The 22077-nt window shown below is 41.0% G+C and overlaps 1 protein-coding gene and 2 non-coding genes across 9 annotated transcripts in view; all 3 read left to right on the forward strand.

Moving 5' to 3' along the window:
* The window catches only part of ATG16L1 (autophagy related 16 like 1), a 20887-nt gene extending 2676 nt beyond the window's left edge, over positions 1 to 18211 (forward strand). The window contains exons 1-16 of one of the 7 annotated variants that reach the window (XM_064457217.1): positions 1277 to 1405; positions 1594 to 1845; positions 2728 to 2793; positions 5607 to 5696; positions 6454 to 6510; positions 6702 to 6749; positions 7461 to 7563; positions 10153 to 10258; positions 10377 to 10447; positions 11562 to 11633; positions 13673 to 13793; positions 14638 to 14743; positions 15248 to 15397; positions 15803 to 15850; positions 16216 to 16317; positions 16711 to 18211. In XM_064457217.1, coding sequence (XP_064313287.1) covers positions 1365 to 1405; positions 1594 to 1845; positions 2728 to 2793; positions 5607 to 5696; positions 6454 to 6510; positions 6702 to 6749; positions 7461 to 7563; positions 10153 to 10258; positions 10377 to 10447; positions 11562 to 11633; positions 13673 to 13793; positions 14638 to 14743; positions 15248 to 15397; positions 15803 to 15850; positions 16216 to 16317; positions 16711 to 16804 — 1527 coding nt within the window. In that variant the 5' untranslated portion in view covers positions 1277 to 1364 and the 3' untranslated portion in view covers positions 16805 to 18211. Of the gene's footprint in view, positions 1 to 1276; positions 1406 to 1593; positions 1846 to 2727; positions 2794 to 5606; positions 5697 to 6453; positions 6511 to 6701; positions 6750 to 7460; positions 7564 to 10152; positions 10259 to 10376; positions 10448 to 11561; positions 11634 to 13672; positions 13794 to 14637; positions 14744 to 15247; positions 15398 to 15802; positions 15851 to 16215; positions 16318 to 16710 lie in introns of those variants that run through there. The other 6 variants (XM_064457218.1, XM_064457219.1, XM_064457220.1 and 3 more) reach the window with 6 other exon arrangements.
* LOC135314489 (small Cajal body-specific RNA 6) lies at positions 7767 to 8037 on the forward strand. Its single transcript, XR_010374020.1, has one exon. It is a non-coding gene; the product is annotated as a small Cajal body-specific RNA 6 (non-coding RNA).
* LOC135314490 (small Cajal body-specific RNA 6) lies at positions 10856 to 11118 on the forward strand. The gene has a single exon (XR_010374021.1). It is a non-coding gene; the product is annotated as a small Cajal body-specific RNA 6 (non-coding RNA).
* Positions 18212 to 22077: the final 3866 nt, after the last annotated feature.

Raw genomic sequence — 22077 nt, forward strand, 5'->3', positions numbered from 1 at the left:
AAGAAGTGCTTAATTTTGTGATTCATGGATAGGTTTTTAACTGTAGTTATTAGAGGAGGAAGGAACTGATCCAGTTTACAGAGCTGTGCATGACCACTACACTGAAAAGACTTTGAGTGAGAGAACAGGTGGCTGTGTGTGGTTTTGTTTGCCTCTTTCACTTTGCAGGACCACTGCTATAAAAGAGTGGACAAAATAAACAAGTACAAGCAAAGGTTGGAAATGCCATGGTGTTAGACTGAAAAGGGAGTACTTATTCTGCCATGTAGATGCAGTATGGAGCCCAGGAGTCCTGTAAGCTCCGAGTCTTGGGCCCGGAAGAGAGGAAAAGCTGCTATCTTTTTATGTATTTATTTCATGGGAAGATTTGGAGGCTTCATCGGCAGAATTGGGTTTTTAAAAACCACAGCAGTGGGTTGAGTGAGCCCAGGAGCTAGTACCTGAATGGTGCCGCAGACTTTCATAGGGAGAAGGTAGGAGTGACCTGGAAAATGTTATCATGCCCCTTTGATCATACCTCACTGGAGTTGTGGAGAGGTCCAGTGTCAGCAATTCTGAGCTTTTCAAAGAGGAGACACTGTTCTTCAGGAGTTGTGCACTGACTAGTCAAAGCAGTGAAAATTCCTTCTTTCCTGCCAACCTGGTGTCCTGAGCCATCTACCCAGGCAGGCACTCTTCTCAAAACTCGGTATTCCCTCTCGTTGGGCAGCCAAGGCTCTGCATGCTGTGGGGCTTGCTGTTCTTCACTGACTGGGTAGCTGTGGGCTGGCAGCAGCAGCTCATTAGCTTTGGTCTCTACCTCTCTATTTCTTGTGCACGGCAGAGACTCCACCAGCAGCTTTCTTTGTGGGAAAACTCTTCGTGAAACCTGTGTTTACAGTATGTGAGTTACATGTCTCCTGGAATGGCTCTCCTGGCTGTAACAGGAAGATTTGTTGCTTGATTGTTAGCAGTCATGTGTTGGTTTACTTACTTGGCAGTTTCTAGTTTCTGTATTTGATTTTCCCACGACTTTAAAAAATAACATTTCTTCCTGATATGCATTCTGTTTGATGTGACTTTATTAAAAAAAATTTTTGATGGAAGAGGGTGAGATATCAAAGGACAATAACTTTTTGACAACACATACTTGAAAGTAGTTTCCCTGATTTCATGATCTGTGTGATAGGGGCAGTAAGCAGATCTGTACTGAAAGCTGTGGAAGAAGACCCAAAATATATGCTTCCTGCGTGTGATGTTAGATTGGTCTATACTCTCACTGGTTGCTGCTCAGTGTGTGTTATCCAGCTGGCATCCCTGCATTTTGTAATGTAATTTTCTCCTTTATCTAGTTGGCCCAGTCTGTAATTGATCTGAATAACCAAATGCAGCAGAAGGACAAAGAGATGCAGATGAATGAAGCAAGGTGAGTAGGAACTGTTTTGTCTGTGTGGTTGGTACATGACCCAGACTTCTGGTTGATAAAACATTCTGTAGGGGTCCTAGCCATGGGCTAAAAATTCCTTTGTTAGGCATCATACAAATAGCACAGTGGTGGATAATATAGGTCCCAAGGAGATCCTCATTGTTTCATTTATTTTGTTGCCATTCCAGGATTGCAGAGTATTTGCAAAAGATCTCTGAACTGGAAACAGAGTGCCAGGAACTGCGTAGCAAACTGCAAGATCTCGAGCGAGCTAATCAGACACTGAAAGATGAATATGATGCTCTCCAGATCACCTTCAATGCCTTGGAAGAGAAACTGAGGAAAACCACTGAAGACAACCAGGAGCTGGTCTCGCGTTGGATGGCAGAGAAAGCACAAGAAGCCAATCGTCTGAATGCAGAAAATGAAAAGGATTCAAGGTAAGATTGATGACTTCTATTTAATAAAACACTTCCCAATATATATTTGAATACTTATGAGCGCATTGGATAAAACCAGATTTAGTTATGATCTCTCTATTCTTGCACAATACAATGAGAGCCAGAACTTCGTGTTCCTTCTTTTGGCCAACCCAGACGGATGCTTTGTGAAAACACTGCTGTCTTTTAGATTAATAAAACATGTTCTTTTGTTTCTTGAGCAACATTTACCTATGGCCTGAAGATCATAAATCAGATAGAAACTGGGGTTTTTTTGCTGGTATTAGATTTGGACTTCTCTTGTTCTTACTGCATCTTGATACTACTCCTAGTTTTATCCATTTTTTGACTTAACCAATTTAAGTGTATTTTGCATTCTGCTAAAAGGAGAACCTGCCGTGAGACTGAACCATGTATAACTTGTTAAAATAAGTTTGTACTTTTTTTTTCTTGCAAAATAATGTGGGTTTTTAATCCTTCTGAATTGCTTCAGCTTACTTGCCAACTAACAATACTTGGAGACTAGGAGCTATAAGACCAGTCTTGTAGTACTTGGCAGTTTTGTATTATCTTTATAAACATAATAATTATTTTTGCAAGTTCTTGCACTCTGAGCAAATCCTTATTCATACGGGTCATAAAGGGCCATAGGTATGCTCTGCCTTATTGCCTTACTCAATTGATTTGTCCTTCACTATTCACAGTAAGAAAACTGCCTCTCCTGCACTGACTATCTTGAAAAGCAGGATAAAATTAGGGCAGCGTCTGGTTATTGTTATTAAAAAAAAATATTTATGAAGCCCATCGAAACTGCAGGGTAACCTTTGAAATGGCATTAAGGAAGGTTTGTTTTTTTAAATAACCTTGTCATCCTTTTCTTAGGAGACGACAAGCCAGGTTGCAGAAGGAGCTAGCAGAAGCTGCCAAAGAGCCCCTGCCTGTTGAGCCGTAAGCAGTCTTGATTTACAGAGTCTCCTTCATCACTTCATGCTTCAGTTTTATGCAGATGCATGATAAACGGTATCTTTGTTATTTCTAAATTTGGTGATGTAGAGGAGTGTTTAAACTTTGGTGTAAAGTCAAAAATGTACAGTAACTCTCCCTACTTGAACTTCCAGAAGAAGGAGCTCTGTTACAACTAAAAATAGATGCTTGAACTGAAAGTCCTAAGAACGGTTCATACGGTGAATACATGTTCCTACCTCAGCATAAAAACATTTGTTATGTGGTGCCTTTGGTCTTTAAAATAGTTCACTAATCATGGAGCAATATACTCTTGAGATGCCTATGTTTTTAAGTGTTAGATTACAAATAGGATCAAGAATTTCCTGTCGGGGCAGGTACTGAGTGAGTTAAGGTGGGTGAAAGTATATTGATCACTTCCATACTAGGAGAGATTTATTCTGTAGGAAAAAAATAGATGTGGAGTTACTTTTCCTGGCAAGCCAGAGATAAATATCTCTAGTCTCTTGTTCTTTTCAGCAGCAGCACATAGATATTTGCTGCTATGACTACTCCTGGGTGGTATTTAATCAGCCGACTGAAGTGGGCAATTGATGATATAGGTGCCTTGCACCAGATCGCTAAGGCTATTGGCATTTGTGTTGGCCAAATCCAGAAAAACTGCACCTGCACCTGCTGTTCCTCTAAACAGCTGAGACAGTTCTCAGAGGACAGTGCCAGAGCATTGTGCAGGCTTTTCCTTGATATCTGTGGTCTTTGTATTAGCTTCGTGTAATCACGTTGGGTCTCTGTGCTGTGTGTCCTTTCACGTGATAGGAGCAACGTGTCTGCTCTGGAAGAGGGCCCGTACAAAAGTCTGGGGTATGCAGGAAGAGCATGTCTAAGGGGAATGTGAGAGAGCTTGTAGCATTTGGAAGGAAAATTGAAACTGCAGTTAACAGTACCACTAGATAGCACTACTTGCTTTGCTTTTTTTAAAGACATGTTTAAATGCTTCCATTCCCTTAGCTTATTGAGGTGTGACTCTCCATGACAAGATTTCTGCTGACCTCTGTGTCACAGGCCAGTGGACAGTTCCAAGCCAGAGGACAGTCTTCCCAGCTCGTAAGAATAGTGATATCCCCTTTGTCCACATTATTTGATGTAAACGCACACAGAATGTCCTAGAATATTAAACTCTTCAATAAATAATGTTGTACTGAGAGGGGAGGCACACATGTAATGTTAGTGGCCACTCTTCCTGTTAAGCTTCTTTCTCTCCATTACCCAAACCAAGACCTCCCTACCTCAGAACTGAGCTCAGAGGGAGCTGTAGCGCAACAGCTGGAATATTTTACTTCCTGTTGTGGTGGGGACGATGGTCTCAGTGTTTCATAAATAATTTGGTATGAGACTCTAAGAAGTCAAGACAACTATTTTTAAAAAATCTAGAAAATAATTGCTTCTGTAAATTACTCAAACTGCTTCACAGATGGTTTTGATTTTGTAATTTTAGAGGCTTTGTATTGTATAAATGTGCTGCTTACTGGAGGGGGAGATGGCAGCATTTTGAGGAGTGTGTCCTGGTGTTTATATTCACTTCCAAAATATGTTAACATGGAAAGTTTTTTGCTACATACAATTTTAATAGCTCAAACTTTAGATTTCAAAAAAGAAATATCAGCAGAACTTTCATAGTGTTTTATCGAAATATCAGCCTGTACTTTCAGAGTATATATTTTCCATAGCCTATTCATATATACTGTCCTCCAAAATCTTAGAATTTAAAGTGCAGCTATATTCTGAAATGAGAGATTAAAAGTTGTCCCATCCTCTTCAATTTTTTTGCAGCTGAGTGTTATCTGGTGGCAGGAATTGGTTTATTTCTATTTAAATGCTGAATTTAAACTTCCTGTTCAGTCAAGAGGCATCAGGTTGATAGAGTGTGTTTAAAAATAGTTTGTGCTGCAAAATCAGCAGTGGAGAAATAAGCATCATTGAAGGAAAAAATACTAGACTGTCAGAGCCCATGATGACTAAGGGGGAGGGGGAAGCTTTTAGCATTAGCTGGATTAATTTATGGTATATGTATTAGAACCTCACACTTCTGTTCAGCTGTACACCAACACTTTAATGAAGTTTAGCAAAACATCCCTCATTCTTAATGGAGCAGCACCTGAAGTACAAAAGTATGAAAGTATCCAGACGTCTTTGGTGTGGATGAAGAGGAAAAATCACACTCTTGTGCTTTTTTTTAAAACAATTCCTTGTTTTGGAACAGCAAAAAAAGTGCTGTGAAAATAGGATATCACCTACATTTGGGCTGGCAATGACTCATGTTTTTGCTGTTCTGTAACTGTTCCAGCAAATATAGTTGACTCTGTAGGAAAGTCTTGCTCAGATGTTATAGGTCCTTATAATGCTGTTTGTAGTGCTGCAAGCTGAAAAATAATGCCTGTATTAAAGAGAATCTGGAAAGGATGCCTGTCAACATAAACATGGGGGGTGGAATCCAACCCTCTTGTCAGTGAAGAGTGTAATTGGCAGCTGGAAAGAAAAAAATGAAACTTAGGTGCTGCATGTGCTTGTTTTCGGATGTTGTATGTTGAATGTAGTATCTTTGGCAGTGACAGCTAGGTCCATGTTTGTGTTGTCTGGGTCTGCCTACATGTTACTCTAGCTAAGTAAACCTAGGTGCGAGTTGGGCACAGACACCAACAGACCCTGGAACAGTGGTCCATTCAGTTCATACACATCAGTGGGTGGTTTCCATAGGAAGCTCTGGCTGATTAAAAATGACGTGTTTTCTGTCACTTCAGCAGGGATGATGATATTGAAGTGCTTGCAGATGAAACCTCGGACACAGCTGAGGAGACATCTCCAGTGCGAGCTGTCAGCCGAACATCCAGGTTTGTAGATTGAGGGATTTTTGTTTTGTGTCATTGAGGAAGAAAAAGGTATATTAGAGTTAGAACGATGTTGGGAATGTTACTTACAGTTTTGGCTTGCCTTTAGCTGGAACAGTTCAGTACTTCCACCAGAGCAGCATGAAACTCACGTGCTGTGTCCGTTACCGTACTCTAGATGTGCTCTGTTTTTTCTTTTGCTGTTCTAAGTCACTTAAACTAGTGTCTGGAAAAACCTGTGTCTAATCTTAAAAACAAAGGTTTAAAAGCAAAATAAGCAATAAAATGGGTATTGCAGTGCCTGTTTTTATTATATCTCTGTTACTATACAAGATATCAATGTGACTTTACAAATAGCTGTGTTTTTTGATTGAGCTGAAATGCTGAAAATATCTTCACCTAAGTTAAATGCATCTTTTTCTCCCTCTAAAATAGCAGTGAGTGGAAAGTAAGAGGTAGTTACATGAGAACATGGATTAATTTCATTGAAACTTCAGACTTGGCAAACTGTTATATTTAAAACCAGTAATTCACGGGGTGGAGGTTGAGGGACACTGAAGAAACTTCACTCACAAATTATGTTCTGAGTTGTAGTTACTGGTGACTTTTGAACTGATGCCTGCCTTTGGTGTTTTCTGCCTTCGGACTGGGTCTGCAGGGGAGGGAGTCTTTCCAGAGACTTGTTGCTATGAAATGTTTGTGTTGATCTTTATGTGGAGAAGCTATTCACAAGGTTTAAACCTGTCCTCCCCTCCTTCAGTAAGCGACTCTCCCAGCCAACTGGAGGCCTTCTGGACTCTATCACTAATATCTTTGGGTAGGTTAGAACACTTTCACCTCTTTGTTTTGTATATTGGTTTCGATGTACACCAAAATCTTGGTGATGCAGGGAATACAAATAATTTCAGCCTTTCTTCTAGCTTCTGCCTTTTTTTTTTCTTTTTTGTTCTCCTCAACTTCCTGTTTCTTCCATCTTGCCGTGTGCTGACCTCTGACCTTTCCCTCCAGTCTGTCTGAGTCTCCCCTTTTGGGACATCAATCTTCTGATGCTGCCAGGTGAAAACATTATCCGCTCTTAGTCCAGCATGTGAATGTATTCCATTGAAGTAACACGGAACCCAGCTGCGTTATCCTGATTAGATATCAAATGTTGATAACACCAGCCAGGAACTGTCTACAGCTAGAGAGGCAATGAGCCCCTCTTTGTGTAGAGAATACATGGGGTTTGCTCTTACTTTCCACTCCACTCCTTTAATAGGGTTATTTAAAATAAGTCATTGGGTTCTGTGCTTAGTATCCAGAGTGGAGCCAGTCCTTCTAAGTCAAGCTCTGCATTAGGTGGACAGTCTTTGCTTAAATGGTGCAGCCCAAGCTTTTGAATGGAGCATTTCACTGCCTGGGGTATAGTGCAGCGATGGTGTTAGGTCTCCCTAGACATAATGACAGAGCTGCAGTCTCTCCAGCTGAATTCATCTGCAGTTTCTCTTTCCTATTAAATAAAAAAAAGACTGCTCCAAAATGAGGTCAGTAATCAGTTCAGGTAACTTATCTGGTATACTATGAAATATGTAAAGCCACAAGTGGATGTAGTGTTATGTTGCAAATGTAGTTTTTGAAAGATGGGATAAAAGACAGTTTAAAAACTCCTTCCCCCATTTTTTTCATCACTGTACAGTGTAGTTGAGTGACAGGTATAGATCTGGATTAACTCAAGAGAAACAGCATTCACTTCTCGTTTTAAAATATTTTTACTTTGTTTCATCTCAGGAGACGTTCTTTGTCTTCATTCCCTGCTCCCCAGGATAATGTAGAGCCACATCCAGGTGCCAGTAAAGAAGTAAGAGTGCCCACTACTGCCATATGTGTCTTTGTAAGTATAGGAGTTCTGTTTCATCAGTCCTTTTACTGTCTTTGGAGGAAGCGAATCCTATCTGTGTGGGAACTGATCTGAAACTCTTTTTATTAACATTGCCAAACAAGAAAGAATTCCTGGTTTGGTAGCATAGTTCATCTGATTAAATTCTTAGCCCAAATGCTTCTCAGAGTCAACGTGATTGATGTCTGTCTTACCGAGGTCAATGATGACTAGTAAAAGGTCTGAGTGCACAGGGGAATTACACTCCATTACCCTCTTGGCTCCCAGCAGTCCCTGTTCTATCATGCCATAGTAGAGCTATGATTGAGGAAGAGATTGCTGACAGTTTGGGATTAATTCAGTTCCAGTTCTCCACAGAGAAGGGAGTTGTGGCACTGAATGTCATCCAACAGAACTAGGTAAGAGGAGCTCATGGTAGTGGGGTGTCTTTATTTGTTGTGTGTGATCTGAAGTTTTCAAGCTGAGACCTCCTTTATGTATTGTTTTGGCCTCAAGAGGCCATGCTTAAATTTCTGTGAAGGGCATTGACTTCTGAATGAAAGATATTGTGGTAAATTGTCTTGTAATGCAGCTACTTGTTTGAATGTTCCTCATGAGCTTTCTTAGGCACTCCAGTGCTGGATGTGGATATTTGCTGAATATGAAATGACTTATTTTTTTATCCAGAGTAACAGAGTGGCTCGCTGCAGCATGGAGGCTTGTGTATTCCTAGCCTGCCCAGTTACTGTATTTAGTGGAAGTCATGGGGTGGAGCGAGTAGCAATGTTACCTGAAGTGAGGATAGGGTCGTAACTTAAGTGACAGCCTGGAGCTGGCTTGAATAGGGATCATCAGAGGTGGTGTTCATGGCTGCAATATGTATTGCAACCTCTCTCCTCCTCTGGCTACGTGCAGCAAGCGCAGTTGATCAACAGGTATAATCCTGGTTAATTTCATCATAAAAGGTATTGCAAAGCTATATAAGTAAGGTTTTCAACAACCATGTGAGAGGTTATCTTGTTTTCACCTTTCTCTTGATCTCCTGTAATGTCACCTGTACTTCCAAGAGCAGTGCAGCCTGTCTTCCCAACATGGAGGGGCAAACCACCGTAGACTATGCTGACCCCTAGTCTTGGCAATGTGGACAATGCTGCGCCATTCCACTCACCCCTCTTGCAGGAGTAGGAACAGCTGCAGTAGTAAGCCTGTCAGGCTGTAGCAGTATGGAGGTGATGTGTGGTTAGCAATATTAGAAGGAAAAAGTCCCTACCCATTTCATGGGAATCCTTGTGTTCCTTCTGGAGATGATCCAGATGTTATTTTTATGTGTATATATATATCAATCAGATAATCAGATGTATCTGATATATAATAAGATATTATCTTATGGTTTAGCTCCTGTGTTTGGAGCCCAGGTGGAGTGTGAGGACATGTCTGGATCCAGCAGAGCATTTCAGGAACGAATGCAAGGACTCTGTGCCAGAGATTTGGCAGATACAGAGGGCAGACCAGGCTCACTTCTGGAGAGATGAGTAGAACAGGCTTAGGAAGGTGAAGGTAGTCACTTCAGCCATCATTCTTGGGCATGGTTTCTAGGCAAGACCTTTGACCAGTTTTGTTCTGAATGGCTCTTGTACACTTGTAGAAAGATCAGATCTAAGTGTGATGACCCCTAAATAAGAGCTGGCAGACCAAGTCCAAGCAACAAGTTCCAGAAAAATAATTTTGAAAGAGCAGTTACTGAAAATACTTGAAAAGGAATGCAGCAAATTAATTAAGAATGTGGTACTAATACTGTGTGGGTAAGTAGTATAAAGCTGTGAAGTTAACATGGGGAGGAAAAAGGAAGGAATCTTAAAATTCTCAGGTTTTAAAAGGTTAAGAATCACTATTAAGTGGTCAACTCAAGCTTCAAAACATTAGGCTGTGAGAAAGCAGGGATGCAGGGTCATCACTGCACCTGTAGGTAGGAACCACAGCTTAAGCCCAAGTTCTCTGCGAGAGAAGGTGCTGTCACAACTCTGTTGGTTCTACTTAATCACCAATATAAAGTAGCATTATCACCAATACTCTAAATGAAAGCAGTTAATCTGTTCTGCTGTTCTCTAGCAGACTTCCCTAACTCAAGCCTCACTTAAGTGTTCTGTGTTTGCATGAACTGATTGGATCATGTTCCATTGCTGGCTCTAGATGGAGAAATGAAAAGTTAGTTTCCTTCTACAGCATATCACCTCTTACTGTTTTCTGTCCTGTCCTTTCCTTAATTTTTTTCTGGTCTAATTTAAAAGCCTTACCTTATAAAGCCTGCACTTATGAAGCATTGTAAGGCTTCTGGCAGTTTATTATCACTGCTGAGTCCTTGCTAGTGTTTTTCTTCATGTGCTTTTGTTTTTTCATTTAGATAAGGATCAGCCTTTTTGCTCTGTTTGTACACCATCAACCATAGCAGAGTTTCAGTCTGTGGCTTTGTTTACTATATACTGCTGAAAGATCTATAGCTGTGGTTCTGTATAACATTTAAGTTCTGTAGCTTTCTCATCTGTAGTTTGTTGGGTCTATGCTAATTCCATTTTGGGTGGCTGTTCTGTTCCTCCCACTCCTCAGGATGCACATGATGGGGAGGTGAATGCGGTGCAGTTCAGTCCTGGCTCCCGGTTACTAGCAACAGGAGGCATGGACCGGAGGGTTAAGCTTTGGGAAGTCTTGGGAGGTAAACTTTTTTGCTTTGGAGTATGGTGGGATGCTAAACAAACTCTCATTATGGTTCACTTTGTGTCAACTTCTGCTCTAATGCATTGCCTAAGTTTTACTTGTCTTTCTCTGTACAGATAGGTGTGAGCCCAAAGGTTCCCTCTCTGGTAGTAATGCTGGGATTACAAGCATAGAATTTGATAGTGCTGTGAGTATCTGTGCAATATCCACTGTTTGTGATTGGGAATAAATTAACTGAATTATGTCGTGCTCTGCCATCAATTTCCATTCTAACACTTTGAAAAGTTACCTAAGAAATTATTTAAAATATTTACGAGAGTAACTCCAAGTAATTAAAAATTGTGCAAAAGATCTTTATTTGATATGCTGCAGTCTGTGATTCTCATCTTTGCCTCACAGTTCAGGAGATGATGTGCAGCTCAGATATTCGCTGTTATAGGCTATTATGATAAAATTAAAATGAAATACACTAGGCTTTGCCTAACGTAAGAAGTTAGTCTTCAGCTTCCCACTAAAGTTGGCATCACAGCACAAAGGAAGCAAATACACTGAGGCTTTATTTCTGTAAAGTTTATTTCCATAAGTGGTCTGCCGAGGTCTGTGATGAATAGTAAAAGGTCTGATTATACTAAGGTTTGCACTTCCATGACCTTTTCTCCCAGCAGTTTCTCACCAGTCACAGCACAGTAATGGTGTGGCTGGCAGAGTGTGTGCTGACAGTTTGTGATGTGTTCGGTTCATGTTAACCTGAAGTATCAGAGACATGACTGGGATCAGCATCCAACAGTCTTTCTTGAAGGAGTTTGGGGTCTTGGATTGTTACAACTGGGTATGTGATCTGACTTCTCTGCTGAGACCTCTCGCATAACACAATGCTTTACTGCATAGACAGTAGACTAAAGCTGACATCACTTCTTCCATTTGATGATTGTATGTGCTAAACTGTATTGATACTCACCCAAAAAGATCCATCCTTTGAATACTGACCAGCTCATTAGAGATTTGCTGGCACTGGTAATCTGCAGGAGAAACTAGTTCTGATTGTTGCAAACTGGTTGAACACACTTGAGGTGAGAACTGCCTGAGGTGAGATGCTAATGGGCTTGAAGGATTCAGGAAAGTCTTTTGGGATGGACAGGAGTACAAGCATGAATCTTGTGGTGTCCATTCTCCATTATGGATGACTTTTTTCCTTGGCAATATAGCACCTACGTGGTTTTAACGATTTATCGGAAATGCTTTTGAGTTTAATTTGCATATTGACTTGCAGAAGTAGTTTTAAATTAATCTTGTGTTCACAGGGTTCTTACCTCTTAGCAGCTTCAAATGACTTTGCCAGCAGAATCTGGACAGTTGATGATAATCGATTACGGGTGAGTTTCTTGAAGGCAAAGCAGCACTCAGGCTGTTTGTCTTGTATTTCCAGTTTTGTCTGATGGGGGCGTGGCAATTTTGGAAAGCATTTAGAGATGCTTTCAATAATTCTTTCTGTTAAAAGGATCTTTATTTCTTTTAAGGGTCTTCACAGCAAGACCTAAAATAAAATTTTGGTCTCTGCCCAGCGTTGTAGGGAGCTCCAGTTACTGCATGTTTTCACAATACAGTCCCCCTGCTAGCAAAACCTTAGCACGTAAACCCAATACACTTTTACATCCCCTTCTGTGGAAATTTAAATGCTTCTTATGGTTTATGGAGAGCCACTTCAATGTTTTAGCCTCAGTCCAAGCAGAGGACTGCTGAAGAAGGGTTTGCAGAAGACAAGAAGGAATTTTTTTAAAGTGAGGAGCAGCATTCTTGAAAAGGAGCCCTTTGCCTAGCTGTTAAAGGCAGTAAACCTGGAAGTGCTTGACTTTATTCTCAACGTCTTTTGAAAGATTCCTCCCAACTCCTTTGTACTCATGTTCTTCTCCAACACTTTGCTGTAGTTTGAAGAAGGATTCACTTTTGACCAAAATAAAAGCTTCTTTTAATCTAAGAGGTTTTTAAATTGTCACTCCCATGTACACTTTTCCTCAACTTTTTATTTTAGGATGATGCTACTTTGATGCACTGAATCTTCTGACAATTTCATGTCAGTTACAACCTACACTTGTGTTGTAGTTCACTGGGTGGTTCCTAGTGTGGAGATGTCAGGTCTCAGTTAGGAAAGTGAAGAATATCATCAGTTCTTTTGCAGCTTCTGTTTGGCTGCAAAACCTACTATTGGATGTGAATTATAGTGAATAAAAGTTTAGCAGACTGTAGATTACTCATTACAAAAAGTTAGTTATCCCTGCAGACATCCACCTGGCTTCAGGGTATATTAATGTAATTTTTTTTTGTGTCCTTGGTGACCACCAGCTTTGGGTGAGTGCATTCACTGTTTGCTGAGATAAAACAGTGAATTCTTTGTTTTGAGTGTGTGTGGTACAGATTTGTCATGGTTTGCACATGAGCAGGAGGCAGTGAAGCTGAAATCATGGTAAATTTTGCCACAAACTCCGTACTTAAATGCAAGTATCTGTACATAGTGACAGTGCAGCAAGAGCAGAGGAGGTGCAGAGTGGAAGTTTAGATCTTTCTTTTTGGAGTTTGTGTCCTTTCTTAAGATTAAATGATCTTTATGGGATGATTTGTTGTTTCAGAGTTTGTATTGTATATCAGGCTTGCTTTTTTCCAAAGTTTGCTCCCATTCCTTACCGTTCTTAAGGGTTTTTCTTTTGTATTTCCCAAGTCCAGATTGCATTGTGTGATTCGATAGCCCTTTGAGTATTGAGGGGGGAATCTGACTATGTACCAAAGATGTCTTTCTTGCTTTTCACTATTCTTACTTCAGTAATTCATTACCTTTTTTGTGATTTAGTATGTAAATTTGAAGTTGATGTGGCTCATGTTCTTCTCAGCCCCGCAGAGCCTCATCCTGCAGTTACAGAAACTGCTGCAGGGAGTTTTTCTGAAATCTCTGGTTGTCTCAGCTTTCAGGCTTGAAGATGTAACAACAGTTGAGACTAGATACGCTGTTGTATCCTCAGGAAGCTCGTTAGAAAAACCAGAAGGCACAATTTCAATTTTCAGCATGCTTTAACTCCTTCTCCTCGTAGTGCCTGCAAGGCTCTGTTGCAGTTGCCATCTGTCCATAAAACGCAGGTGTATGGAGTGTTGAGGAAGAGAGCTTGCAGGTTCCCTGGGTAGCTAGAGAAACTGCAGCCAAAGGTGACCTGTGTTTCCCAGCTCCGGGCTGAACTCTGTGGTACTTAATGCTCCTACTGAATGTTAATCTCTGTATAACTACAATAGATTTTCTTTTTTTTCTCCAAGCAATGCAAATTATGATTTAAGATTGTCTTTGGGTTGTTAAGTAGAGCTAGTAAGCTGTGAGGAAAGGGAGCAAGTGGAACTGTGCAATTTTACTATGTAAATCTCTCATCCTCAGCACACCTTGACAGGTCACAGTGGTAAAGTTCTGTCAGCGAAGTTCTTGCTGGACAATGCCCGCATTGTTTCAGGAAGTCATGACCGGACCCTCAAGCTCTGGGACCTCCGCAGCAAAGTTTGTAAGGAAACCTAACTTCTGTCTTTCATCCATGTTCTGTGCTTCTACTGAATGTAAATGGAATTCTGATGTCAGCCAGACTATTTAATCTTCTTGCTAGTCTAAAAAAGCAAAAACTATCAGCCATGCCATCTTCTGTTATTCAAGTAACTGGATTCTTTCTGCCTGTTAGCTGAAATAAGACATCATGTATAGCAGGAAGCACTGTTAATGCTATTACATTAACAGCAGCTGTGTTCTGTGAGTGTTCTTTGTTTACCAGTCGGGGTGGGTATTTTAGTCTTCCACTAAAAACTTGGAGACAGGTCAGAGTTCTTAACACTGAGGTGGATGAAAATGTCCCTTGGAAATGTACCAAAAATTTCAACGTCTAAAATGAAGGAAATGCTAGGATCCAGATTTTCCTTTGGGAGAAATACCTTATTTTCCTGGCTTTTCTCCTATTGATGGCTCTTAAACCTGCTTGCTCTGAGAGAGAATTCGAGATTCAAGGTTACCTTGATACATGGACTTGCAAACATAGGTCAAGGAGACAGTTTCATGTTGTTTAAGAGTAGCAAATTATAACTTCCTAAATATGAAGTGGAAGTAAAGCAGCTGTCATGGGAGCATTTAAAGGGATATTGGCCACAGCAAAGGAGATTGAGAAGGGCAGAGAGGTTGTTGAAGACTTAAGTCAGGATTATTCTAAGACAGAGTTTGTCTGCCCTGTGGCCCTCCTTGGACACTACTCTGTGTGGCCCTATATGTATGTGTGTGTGGTATAGTGATTATTTTCTGTCTCTGTTTTCATCAGTTTTTACGCTATAAATTTCAGTGTGTCACCATTGATTTATCCTTTTTAGGTATAAAAACAGTGTTTGCAGGATCTAGCTGCAATGATATCGTATGTACTGAGCAATGTGTAATGAGCGGACATTTTGATAAGAAAATTCGTTTCTGGGACATCAGGTAAAACTATTGTAAGAGCTTATAGTGTAGGAATGGCTACGGGATTGCTGTCCAAGTATAATCTGAACTAGGGAGCTCTTTTACTGAGCATGGAAGCTGATGAGACGGTTTCAAGGGTTGCAGAAGGTCACTGGAAGAGACTTGTTACTGCTGTTATGCTGTTTGGTGTTTTGGGTTTGGGATGCAGTTTCTTTTCTGAAAAGGCACTCTGCTTTCTTGTAAATATTTTGCATTGTCAGTGCTTGCCATTCTAGATGTTATTCAGCTTATCAGAGGGTGGGGTTTTGAGAGAAGTAGTATCTAACTATTGGCTGGCAATGTTATTCAGAGTGAAATCTAGCTTGGGAAAGAATCAAAATTTGTCAATAAACCTGTAGTCTTTTTTTCTCTTCTGCATTGGCACAATTCAAGGTTTTAAAGTTTTGATGCAGTGGTTTGGCTTCTGGATCCTGGTTTACTCTTTATTTTCTTCTCCCGCCCCCCTTCTCTCTTTTCTGTCTTTAGGACTGAAAGCATAGTAAAAGAACTGGAGCTGCTTGGAAGAATCACAGCTCTGGACCTGAACTCAGAGAGAACAGAGCTTTTGACATGTTCCCGTGATGATCTATTAAAGATCATTGATCTGCGGGTTAGTGCTGTCAAGCAGACATTCAGGTGAGTGTGCTGTCCGTGAGAACGTTAGGAATTTCAGAACCTTGAATTCCTGATTGCCACCAGTGTTGCAGTGTTTTTCAGTATCTCCACAGAGAGAGCAGTCTCCTGACTTTTTTTTTTCTACATGGGTAGCAAAGTTCTCCAGAGTCTAACAGCAAAGATCTGCTCTGGTGGATCTTTTCATTTACCTGTTTAAAGAAGATAGCTTGGCTTAGAAGTCTTTGGCCTAAAGGAAAGAAGTTCTTCAAATGTGATTGAGAGGAGGATGTACAAGAAATGCAATTTGTGGTAAAGGGATACTGGAACTTATTCTGAACCATCTAGACTTCCAGGTTCTCACTAAAGAGCATAGTAAGGATTTCTATAATCTTATAAATTAATTTACATTATCTTCTAACTTTTCAGTGCCCAGGGATTCAAATGTGGCTCTGACTGGACGAGAGTTGTATTCAGGTAAGGCCAGATAAAGCAAGATCTCTAATAAATCTTTCCCCGGCATAAGTGAGTGATTCCTGAGGCTTGGCTGTATTGTCCCCATTTACAGCTAGAAAAACCAGGGCAGAGTTTGTGATTTGCCCAAGGTTACCTCTCGGTCAAGACAGAGTATATCTGTAGATGTTGATCCAATGTCTTGGAAACTTTCTGATTTCAGAGTGCTTTAACCTCTTAGTGTTAGCAGCTGGTAACATGTAACTCATAAAAGACTATTTAATGCCCAGTTGCTTGCTTAGGAAGGTATGGGTGGAATGATGATGTGTGCTGATAAATTGCTGACTTGAAAATCATTCTCTGCCTTCTGCACCTCTCTGATCTGATAGCCCTGATGGGAACTATGTAGCTGCTGGTTCAGCTGATGGGGCCCTGTACATCTGGAATGTGCTCACTGGGAAATTGGAGAGGACGCTAGCAAAGCATCACAGGTGAGGGGAAGCTGGCCATATTATCTAAAGTGGGGATCTGGGTTGTGAATCTTGCTGAGCTATGAAAGGATTGTAGTTGTACAGCTTTGCAACTTACATTGGTGTGTGAGGATTTGTAATATGTGGATTCTTTGTGGATTCATGGCAGTATTCTCTAGATTGAGAAGCTGAACAAACAAAACAATTCAAACTGAGATAGGATTCTGATAAAGTACATTCAATATATTCTGACGAAGCTGTATCTCTTGTAGGCTTATTAAAAGCCCGAGTCTCTTAAGAGCTGGAAAAGTGCTGCTTCTTTGATAGTCAGAGTACTATAATATTTCATTCCAGTGTTAAGTGTTGTTGTGGAATTCAGCTTTTTTGTAAACTTACACCTGGCTTCCATTTCAGTTCTTCTATCAATGCAGTTGCATGGTCACCAGCAGGTGCCCATGTGGTCAGTGTGGACAAAGGAAACAAGGCTGTCCTGTGGTCTGAATTTTGACTGGATGGAGTGTGAAAGGCAGAGCATCCAGCACCTCTGTGTACGGTGGTGCTAGTCTGTGGCTGAACAGAATGGAGACCTGAGCCCAGATTCATCCTGAGTCGGGATAATAACAAGTGCATGGGCTTCACTTTCCAGAGGAAAGTTCTAAAGCGATGGAGAAGGAGCCTGAGTCAGAGACTTCTTATGGCCGTAACTGCACTGTGGCACTTGGACTCAGCAAGGGATTAGCTGTTCTGGATGGAGAACGCTACGTAGTCATGCCTTTACATGCAGTATGTATGCACCAAGCGGAGCTGAAGATACTAGCGGGATTCCTCACCAGACAGCTGTGCCAAATACCCTGTCACACAAATGTATCTACAGCACTTCCGAGTTGGAAATGTTGGAAAGAAGTTACTGTGTATGCCGGCTTAACATGTGTCCTGTCTCCGGTGTTCTGTTCTTGTGGCCTAGCTCAGGCATGGGGTGAGAAGGTCCTGAAACGTGGACAGGTCCTAGGCAGTCTGAAGTGTTGGAACAGCCTTTAAAGAGAATCTCCCATGGCTGTGGCAGCTCTGCCTTTGAGTTATCAGCTCAATTCAGATCTGCTCTGATCCTGACACAGGTTCTCCAGCACTCTCATGTGAACTCTATCAGTTTCACCTGTTCTTAAGGCAATGGTCTCTTCTTCAGGACTTCTGCATCCTTTTGTTAAAATGCCCTTCAACAACTTGGGTATCACAAAATAGGAGATTTTTAATCTTTTTATTCTACAGGCAGATTGGTTCCTGGGTGGGAGGAGAGAGAAGTTCAACTTCTGGTGTGCTGCTGTGATAAGGAATGTAGTCATACTGTGACTTCAGTACCAGAACATAGGTCTTCGGTCCCTTTTTCTGTTCATCCGTCCTGTCCTGGCGGCTGTCAGTAGAACACAGGGGAGCAGTGGGGTTAAATCCCAAATTTGGTGCTGGCAATTCCAGGCCGCTTGCCCCCTTCTTGAGCACATGTGCAATATTCCTCTTTGCGCTGGAGCCCTTTCTGTGCTACGGAGCAGTGTCTTGGCTCTGCCCCATTTAAGCATCCAAAACCATGATGTGGCTGGGTGTGAGCTACCTGGCATAACTTTATCCAGCCAAACCTTTCCACATCATCTGGGCCTCAAGACAAGCCACCAGCGTTTTGTTGCCTTTTTATTTGCACTTTATTTTCTTCTTTCCTGATAGTGTTTTCCTGAGGAAGCGTGTTTTTTGGAGGGGCTGGATTAGGGGGAAGCTGCTGTAACAGGCATCTCTCCAACCTAGCCTTTTGTTCAGACATTTTCTGCAGAGGGGAATTAGAGTATACGGGGCAAAGTTTTTATTTATTCAGCTGCCCGTAAGAACTTGATTGTAAATAAACTTGTGTTCTGCTTTTAAAACGCCACAATGCTCCAATTCATTTATTTGTGTGTCTGTGTGTGAGATCTTGTTCTGAATACGCAAAGAGGGGAACCTGAAATGTGTTTTTCTGTGCTATGTTTTCCTGACGAATTGTGGATTTGTGTTCAGTCACATTGTGGGATTTGGCGTAGAGGGGGAAAGAGGATAATGCTCTTAGCTTGGCACTGGACATCATGCAGATACAACATGGTCCTGCCCTGTCTCGGGAGTGCTGCGTTGAGACTGAAGGAAGCCTTACCACATTGAATAAGTGCCTCTGTCCTTGGAAGGTTGAGGTTTTGGATAAATTACTGAATTGAGGAAATTAGTATCTGTATTTCACACTGCTGGAAATAGAAGGCTCCTCTTGCTGTGGTACTTTGACTGCTACCTTATTAAGTTTTTAAGCCAGTAGTAAGAGTTGCATTCTGCTTTAAAAACACAAAAGGCCTTGTTGAAAATAATGCTCTGGTTCCTACTTCAGAGTAATGAAGCAAAACCTTCATCTGTTTAATACACAAATTTCATACATAACTAAGAGCCATTGCAGACTACACTGTTATTTTCATAAGAAAAGAAGCCTTCTGTCCAGTTCTTGGAAGTGACAACAGTAGCAAAACTGAAAAGATTCACATTGGCATTCTGAAGCATTTCTAAAGGCAAGATATTTTTTTCTTCTGCATGTTGCTATGGCAGAAGGTCTTTCTTGAAAAGGCACCTACCGTGAGTCCAGGTGACCTTGGTGACTGGAAAAGCAGATCGCTAAATGGCAGGTCAGCATGATGAAGGATTATTGGGAGATTTAACATAATAAAAACTGTAGGCTCTGCTGAAGAGGATCAGAATGGGTTTAGGATGTTTATAATTTAGGTTGCTATACTTGTGGTTTTCTGCAACATGGACACAGATCTTATGCAAAGGGCTTTGTTTTACTTGTTGATGCTGTTAGAAAGTAGGTTAAAGACACTTGAGGATAATGGCTAGCTAGCTAAGACCTTAAGCATTTTGCATTAAAATTCCTTAGGACCAAGATATGTAGGAAATTCTAGTGACCAATTTTAGGGTTTTTTGTTGTTGTTTTCTTTTCTGCAGCATATTTATTTACTTCTGTTGCCTCCTTTTCTGCTTCAACCTGCAGAGGGAAGAAGAGAGAATGAAGGTACCTGCTCTGCAGAGATGGCTGTTGTACCATTTGTCTGCTGGAGGTGGAGCTGCTCTTCGAGTGGCTTTGGGGGGTGGGGTGGGCATCTTTCTCTGGACATAAGGTGCATTATGAAGCATGCCTTATGGAAAAGCTGCTTCCAAGCTCCCCTGAAGATATTAACAATGGTGCATGTACCCATGCCTCCCAGGCCCTCAGAGGAGCAGCAGGTATAACAGGAATGCTCATTCCTCTTCTGAAGGCTAAATCCTGCAGTGGCAGCAGCACAGACTCTTAAAACCAGATTTCTCCTTTTGCTTTTGCACTGTGTGACTGAATAGAATGTGTGACTTTGTGGGTTAATTTCTGGGCTCTCGTCCCTACTTCCTATAACCAAAATCTTGCTTTCTTCAACAATACCAGGCACACATGCATTTCCATCTTTTAGGGCTGGCTGGTTTGCATTTACCAGAGTTGATTAAACAAGAGTAGTGATTAAACCCTCCAAATAATCCACCTCTGGTTAATAAAATGTTGCTGGAGTTTGGAAAATGCTGAAAGAACAGAGGAACACTGGTTCTGTGTTAATTTTTTTTGAATAAATTGCGTACCCAGGCCACTATTCAGGAAAATGTTTGTGGTTGTTTGCAAAAAGCAAGCTTGATTTGTGACTGCAAGATTGCCTGAGATGGAGGGTGCTGTGCAGGCTGGCAAGTGGAGAGGATATCATGTGATCTTTCTAATCAAACAGATGCAGCCCAGAGGAAAGCTACAGCTGTTTATGCAGCTTGCAAGCCAAAAATTACACATATTGTTGTGCATAATATCAAGACTAAATTCATGGGGGGGGTGGGGGGTGGGAGATATTCTTGGAACATTCATGAACAGAGAAGTTAAATTGTTTGAAATCTGTTCACATGCCTTATATCAGTAAATATAGTAAATTAAGTAAATGTAATTAAAAATTAAATTAAGTACTCCATAAGTAAATTAAGGAGGGGAGGTGTACTAGCTAGCAACATACTGTTTTACATCAGCATGCCAATGGGATGTTCGTGGAGCAATAACAGAAACTATTTAGTGATAATGAGAACAATACATTGTTCTCAATGTTTGGTAGTCCTTCATAATGGCATCTATTTATAGAGACTTAGTTTGGTGGTTTATAAACTCCCTTTTTCATAAATGGTCCTTGTCTGTTCAGCTTCTTATCAGGCTGGATGGCTCACAACCCTAGAAAAGAGACAATAAAGAGCTTTAGAATAAAGCTGCTTTCAGTAACCATTCTGTTCTCTGTAAGTCTGTAGTCTTTACAAAGCATGTGAGTATGACATTGTAGACATCTTCATCGATGATCTGAGCCTCCTTAGGTAATGCTTTAGGTTGCTGACTTAAGCACTTTCCAGTTGAATCTTAGCTCAGGAACAATATTTGCTCTTGGAGGGGGATTAATTCTTGAAATCCTGGATGGACGCAACTAGAGACGTCCTTTCAAATCCCCTACAAATTGTCTTCCTTGTTTGCTAAGAGGTTAGTGATTCCCTCTGGTAGATGCAAAGAAGCACAGGACGTGGCTGCGTGGAAAATTCTTATTTCTTTGGTAGTTTAGGGGTTCAAGTCTTTGTCCCGTGGCAGCTCCTGTGGCATTTGGAACACAGCAAGGTATTTAACATTATTTGCTTGTTTGTTTCTTTGGGTCTAGAGCATGAGTAGGGCATCTGTTGAGCAAAAAATACTATTCTGGACTTAGAAAACTTACCTATGCTTCATAAAAACAGAAATTCTTAAACACGTGTAATGTCTGTCTCTAATATCTACCTTACTTTTTTCCCAGCTTTCTGAGAAGGGAGGTATTTCCTTTTTCTACAGTTTGTTTTGTGCAAATAGGCCCTAGAAACTGTTTTAAAGAGTAGAAACAGTCTTCAAAATGGGAAAGCAAGCAGAAAAATAGAATGGAAGCAAACTGTAAGGACAGTCATACACTGTCAGACCAGTGGTCTGTCTAACACAGTGTACTCATTCACACAGGTTCAACAGGGAGAAGTGTAAGAACAGGGCACGTGTAGCATCGTCCTTTCCTGATGCTGCTCCTCAGCTTCTGAGTCTTACGGAGTTAAGGTTACACCTGGATCATCCTGTTCAACATCTGTCAAAAGCCTTTTCCTTGTGAATGCATATAACCCTGTGACTCAATTCATACCGGTGATTTCCAGAGCCTTCTGCAGCAGCACACTGTACTCCTGAATCTTGTGTTATGTGGGGAAATGCTTTGCTTTTCCTGAATTTTGCTTGAATTTCCTGTCTGATCACTACACTGGATGCTGCTATTTTATGACTTACAACAAAGTGAAAAACTAATTTCTCTCTGCTTTGTACCACTTGGGTTTTCTGGACATCTCTCTCTTGTGGCCTTTTGGTCTTTCCCAACCCACCCTGAAGAACCTTATTCCATCTGTTTTTTTTCTTTGGCTACAAGCTGTTTTCTACCCCTGGTTATACTTGCTACCTTTCTGGGCAGGTTGTTGGACTCTTATATTCTTAAGGTCCATGCTGGTTTGAGTTCAGTGATACTCTGCAAGTAATGGGTTGCATTTGGATCCGATTTAGGCTAATACAGAAGGACAGATGAGTTCTCATTTTGGGTTTGGTCTGATGACTTACCAGTACATGCCACCTTTCCAGGTCTTAGTCTGAGTATGCCATATCCAAGATGCAGATATGTAAGGGGTTCT

Source organism: Phalacrocorax carbo, chromosome 7 (assembly GCF_963921805.1).
Source record: "Phalacrocorax carbo chromosome 7, bPhaCar2.1, whole genome shotgun sequence".
Lineage (NCBI taxonomy): Eukaryota > Metazoa > Chordata > Aves > Suliformes > Phalacrocoracidae > Phalacrocorax > Phalacrocorax carbo.